At 47.0% G+C, this 5,720-nt stretch overlaps 2 protein-coding genes and 1 pseudogene across 2 annotated transcripts in view; 2 read left to right on the top strand and 1 right to left on the bottom strand.

Annotated features, from left to right (window-relative positions):
- The window catches only part of LOC116853054, a 7,578-nt pseudogene extending 5,648 nt beyond the window's left edge, over positions 1-1,930 (bottom strand).
- Positions 1,931-3,088: 1,158 nt separating this feature from the next.
- Positions 3,089-4,972, top strand: LOC116853053. The gene has a single exon (XM_032833905.1). The coding sequence runs from the start codon at positions 3,089-3,091 to the stop codon at positions 4,970-4,972; it is 1,884 nt and encodes a 627-aa protein (XP_032689796.1).
- Positions 4,973-5,434: 462 nt separating this feature from the next.
- Positions 5,435-5,720, top strand: part of LOC116853052 — a 4,697-nt gene continuing 4,411 nt past the window's right edge. The window contains exon 1 of the mRNA XM_032833904.1: positions 5,435-5,672. Coding sequence (XP_032689795.1) covers positions 5,435-5,672 — 238 coding nt within the window. The remainder of the gene's footprint in view (positions 5,673-5,720) is intronic.

The following is a 5,720-nucleotide window of genomic DNA, read 5'->3' as shown; positions in this document are numbered from 1 at the left end:
AATAAATAAATAATTTTTGAAAAAACACAAAATTCGCGATACTTTTTGAACAAACTTAAGTTTATCTTCAGATGATGTACGGATCATTTCATTGATTACGAAGTATGTTAACATGAACTTCAGACGGTCCTAAATATAAGATCTGACTATGAATACTGCCATGCGTAACGCACAATGCCAGGCAACAGACAATGGGAACAGGGAATAGAAATTCGGATTGATCAGTTATTTGTATTCCTTGTTCCTATTGGCTAATGTCTATTCCTATTGCCTTATACCTGGCATTGTGCATAGAGCGTCACGCTGACTGTGAGAACCGTAAAGAAACATTTGTGGCACGAAAATAGAGCTCTTGGATAGGCTGCATCATGTTGCCATAGCCTGCAATTGTTTCTCTGGTAATTCACCGACAGTTTGCATGGCAACAGTCTGTATCATTTTGCATTTAACCGTTGTAGAAGCGAGTTGCAGAGACTAACTTATAGTAGTGGCAAGACGAATAATTCTAAACGAAATTTATGAGGCGTGGTTACATCGCTTGCAGCAGCATATCGTCAAGGGAAGTAAATATGGAATTTTATAATTTGAAATCTTCTTTCTCACGAAAATCCGTGCATAATATGTCAAAACAACAACGAAGCAAAATTATGAAGCAGGTTAGGAAAAATATACGTTCGCTGTTTTGTAAAAAATGTGGCACTTCTATAGGGTCGAATATGAATAGTTGTGATATTGAAGATATTCCCAGTCCGTCAGTTGGCTTTGTCGCGGATGATGCTAATGTTATCGATTATAGATGTGATGTACAAAATAATTTTGATGAGTCTTCTTCTTCCCCTTCATCGTTTGTTTCGAAATCATCGTCAAGTTAAATATGCTCCAGGACAACAAAGCAAGAGCTCATTAATACAGTTCAAAACACGCATATATCTCTCCTGTACTAACCGCGTTGTCGATATCAGATGACGAACCCCCCCTTTTCGCGACCCGAAAGCTGTCGATCGCTCATACCTTCCGCGTGCGAAAGATTGGTTCGCTGCCCGAGCCATATCGATATAAATCAATAATATTTATTCGTGGTGAGTGAGAACATGTCCGAGCCGTAACGCGAAACGAACCAAACGTTGTTATCGTTGGATATCATCATTGTCTCGCCACGAAAAATTACCGGAATCCGTTTCCCAAAATCGTTTCCTTTGGTGTACTGCGTGCGATAATTACCGATATAGGAGTTTTGTTTGCTGGCCAGATGTTTTTCCGTGATTAGCAGCGAGATCTTCTTGACGTTGAGCAGAGTGTAAGCTACCAAGACACGCCTTTGAACAAGTGCATCAATTATTATCTCGCGAGTATCGCTTATCGCCCGCCTCACATCTAATTTAATGCGAGACAACAATAAACGGCAATTTGTTATACCAAAGAGAGTCAACGTTATTACAACCGCCTTGGCGAACGAGCCTTCCTGACAAGGTGACTCCATCACAACATATTTTTGGTCCTTTGAGCCGGATTCGTCGCCAAGGAGAGTTCTCGTTTTTCGCTTGATTCTCGTCCGAGTTGTGCCGTTACCGTTGGAAATTATGTCGGCTCTCGATGAACTGATGAGTCTACAAAACCAGCACATGGGCGTCAAATCTCGCAAGCTTCTTAATTTTAAGAAGTTGGGACAAGCCAAAATGACACGTGCCGTAACACGGCACGCCTTGCAACCCTCAAGAAGACCTTCGCCAGATGCCAAGAGCTAGACAGTAAAATCACGTTAGCTACGGACGAGAAAGTGAGGGCATCCCTTGCGTACTTCATCCAGAACTACTTCCTGACGTGTGAAGATTATTACAACGAAGCTGCCGACTACATGGCTGAGGTACTGGACGGTCACGAGGTTCACGAACCCCAATCCGCTGCACATGACGTAAGTGACCGTAATCATTCGTTCCGATCATTGTCGCATCTTCCGAGGATCAACTTGCCGACCTTCGACGGGAGTTTCGATAAATGGGAAAGTTTTCGCGATAAATTTACATTGATGATCCATGATGATCAAACTTTAACGAATGTCGAACGCATGCATTATCTATGTTCCTGTGTAAAGGGGGATGCAAGTAACGCCCTAGACCACCTCGCGGTAACTAATGATAATTTCAATATCGCGTGGAATATTCTCGTATCCCGGTACGACAATAAACGTCGCCTTATCACTATACATTTAAAATCGCTTTTCAATTTACCGTCGATCACGACAGAAACTTCCAAAGATTTGCGCACGCTTCGCGATCAAACGAATAAAGCGATACAAGCTCTAAGCAACCTCGGTCGCGCTACCGAACATTGGGATGATTGGCTTGTTTTTCTCGTGTCACAAAAACTCGACAGGTCATCGCGAAAAGCTTGGGAACTTAAACTCGGCGATACCGTAGACTATCCGCGTTATCGCGAAATTGATCAGTTTTTTGCATCGCGCATTCGCGCGTTCGACGCGATTGCACCCGCGAACGCATCGGAGAAGTCACCGCCGACCTCCAAGAAGAGAACTTTCGCCTTGCATACCGCGACTACCACTCCGTTTTCATGCGCATTATGCAAAGCGAACCATCTACTGTATCAATGCTCTACGTTCCTAAAGCAAACTCCATCCCAACGGTTTGAATTTATTAAAAATCAGAAACGCTGTATAAACAGTTTTACTGCAAAGCACTCCGTCAACGATTGTACGAGTCTACGCACTTGTCGACAGTGTGGCAAACGGCATCACACGTTTCTGCACTTCGATCATGCTGCTCGACCGGTTGACGCTACGTTGCCGTCGACGCCCGCACCTTCGAGTAGCGAGAGCGTCACCGCTGTCGCTACACATTTATTGTCGAAAACCGTAGCGCCAAGCTTCAACATTTTACTCGCGACCGCACGCGTGCGAGTTTATTCGCCGCATAACCGTTTCGTCACCGCGCGCGCGCTTCTTTATCAAGAATCCGTCTCTACATTCATCTCGGAGTCACTTGCACAACGCTTACGCCTTGCAAGAATTAATCGCTTCGTTTCTCTCACCGGTATTAGCGAAATGCGATCTGTCGTGCGTTATGCGACCCAAATGACGATTACTCCGGCGTGTCGCGACGGATCTGCCTATATCACTGCCGCCTTTATACTTCCGTCTTTAACGAAGTATTTACTGAATCGAGTCGAGATCGCGTATAATTGGAAACACGTCGCAGAACTCGAACTTGCGGATCATGATCCCATGAGTTCGGATCCAATCGATATCATTATCGGTGCCGATCTCTTCGGCAAGCTCGTTCTCGACGGTGTGCGAAGGGGTTCCGAACATGAGCCTACCGCGCAAAATACCACTCTCGGCTGGATCCTGTCTGGACCGATAGCCTCGGTGCCGCATACTAACTCAGTTTCCGCTCTCGCGCATCACGGAGTCGTTATTGAAAATCTCGATTGCGATCTTCGTCGCTTCTGGGGAATTGAGGAAGTGCCTCAGAAAGCTTCTCGGAGCCCTGAGGAACACCAGTGCGAAGAGCACTTTAAAGCTACTCATTCTCGTACATCGGAAGGACGCTATATCGTCCGATTGCCCTTTAAAACCGAGCCACCAATCTTGATAGGCGAATCGCGCTCGATTGCTGTTTCAAGCTTTCGCCGCTTGGAACAACGCCTAAGTCGAGACCCACTTAACGCTTCCGAGTACCGCGAATTTCTCGCAGAGTACAAAACCCTCGGTCACATGATTAAATGCCCACCGACAGAAATTGTCAAACCAGGGCAAACTTGTTATATTCCGCATCACGCTGTCTTACGTGACAGCAGTGCAACAACCCGCTTACGAGTAGTCTTCAACGCGTCATGTCGCACGTCAAACGAGACGTCGTTGAACGACCATATGTTCATAGGACCTAAGCTTCAAAAGGATTTAGCCACTGTCTTAATGCAGTGGCGTCAATATCGTTACGTATTTACCGCTGACATCGCAAAGATGTATTGGCAAATCCTAGTTGACTCCCGAGATATCGACTACCAACGTATTGTGTGGCAACCAACTCCAGGTGAACCCATAACGGATTACCGTCTCCTCACCGTTACCTATGGTACAGCAGCCGCTCCATACTTAGCCTTTCGGGTTCTAGCTCAGCTCGTCGAAGATGACGAGGCCGAATTTCCGCTCGCGGTTCCCGTTTTACGTCATCAAACGTATGTTGACGATTGTGCTTTCGGCGCAGACGACCAAATTCTTGCTCGTCAGACCCGCGATCACTTAATAGCATTATTAAAGAAAGGAGGCTTTTGCCTTCGAAAATGGGCAAGCAATGCCACCTCGTTATTGTCCGATCTCGATCCCGCGGATTATGGATTAGCTACGCACAAGGTGCTTCAAGACGACGAGCATCTCAAGATTTTAGGCATATTTTGGAATCCGAAGCTAAATATTTTTCAATTCCGCGTAACCGTACCGAACATACCCGGATGCACCAAACGAGCCATTTTGTCGACCATCGCCAAGTTTTTCGATCCCTTAGGATGGGCTACTCCTGTCAGTATTACCGCAAAGATTTCTTTGCAACGATTGTGGTCACTCCAATGTCAGTGGGATGATAAAATTCCCAGCCAACTTCTTGATTACTGGTCGGATTACCATCAACGACTTCCATGTCTCAACGCCATTAGCATTCCGCGCTGGACAACTTACGGCTCTCATACTCTACATTGTGCCCTTCATGGGTTTTCCGACGCCTCAACTGCAGCTTTCGCAGCGACAGTATACCTGCGCATCGTCAACGTAGACGGCTCCATCACCGTCTCTCTTCTCGCCGACAAATCAAAGGTGGCTCCTCTTAAAACGATAATCCCACGATTGGAGTTATCCGCTGCGTGGCTTCTCGCGCGCTTGATGCATTTCGCACGAGCAGCGCTCCAACTCCCGAATCTCGAGTGCCACTGCTGGACGGAATCCACCATTACCCTCGCCTGACTCAGTCAATCTCCTTCTCGATGGAAAACCTTTGTCGCTAATCGTGTTTCGGCTGTGCAGTCCCTCCTCCCTGGAGTCTCATGGCGTCACGATCCGACGCACACCAATCCCGCGGACTGCGCGTCACGCGGTCTCGCTCCCGATCTGTTCGAAACTCATGCCTTATGGTGGTCCGGCCCTCCATGGCTACACCACTTTTCCGAATCTTGGCCAAACTTCTGCCCTCCGATATCCGCTGATGTTCCTCTCGAACAACGCCCGAACCCACCGGGATATGCCTTGCATGCTACGTGCAATTGGGATCTCGCGTCGCGTTACTCTTCATGGCCACAACTGCTACGTATTACCGCTTACCTGTACCGCTTTCTCAGTCGACTCCGACGCTCTAAAAACCCACCACAGACCTCCGCGACTTTGCTTCCCGAAGAAATTCAGAAGGCAAAATGTTACTGGCTCAAAACCATGCAATCAGACATGTTCCTTCACGAGATCGTTGCTCTTAGCCAGAAGCGATCGGTGCTGAAGAGCAGTCCGCTGTCTGTTCTTAATCCTTATATGGATGAACAGGGACTCATTCGAATTCGAGGAAGACTCCGTCGAGCTTGCTTACCAGGAGCGATGAAGAATCCCGTCGTATTACGCTCGCATCCGCTGTTGGTGCTCATTATCCAGCATCATCATCTGAGAACGTTGCATGCCGGTTCACAATTAACGCTCACGTCATTGCGGAACGAATTTTGGATTCTCC

This window comes from Odontomachus brunneus, unplaced genomic scaffold (assembly GCF_010583005.1).
Source record: "Odontomachus brunneus isolate Ranch 3 - 2012 unplaced genomic scaffold, Obru_v1 Obru_scaffold_275, whole genome shotgun sequence".
NCBI lineage: Eukaryota > Metazoa > Arthropoda > Insecta > Hymenoptera > Formicidae > Odontomachus > Odontomachus brunneus.
This window is presented reverse-complemented; position numbering and strand designations above follow the sequence as displayed.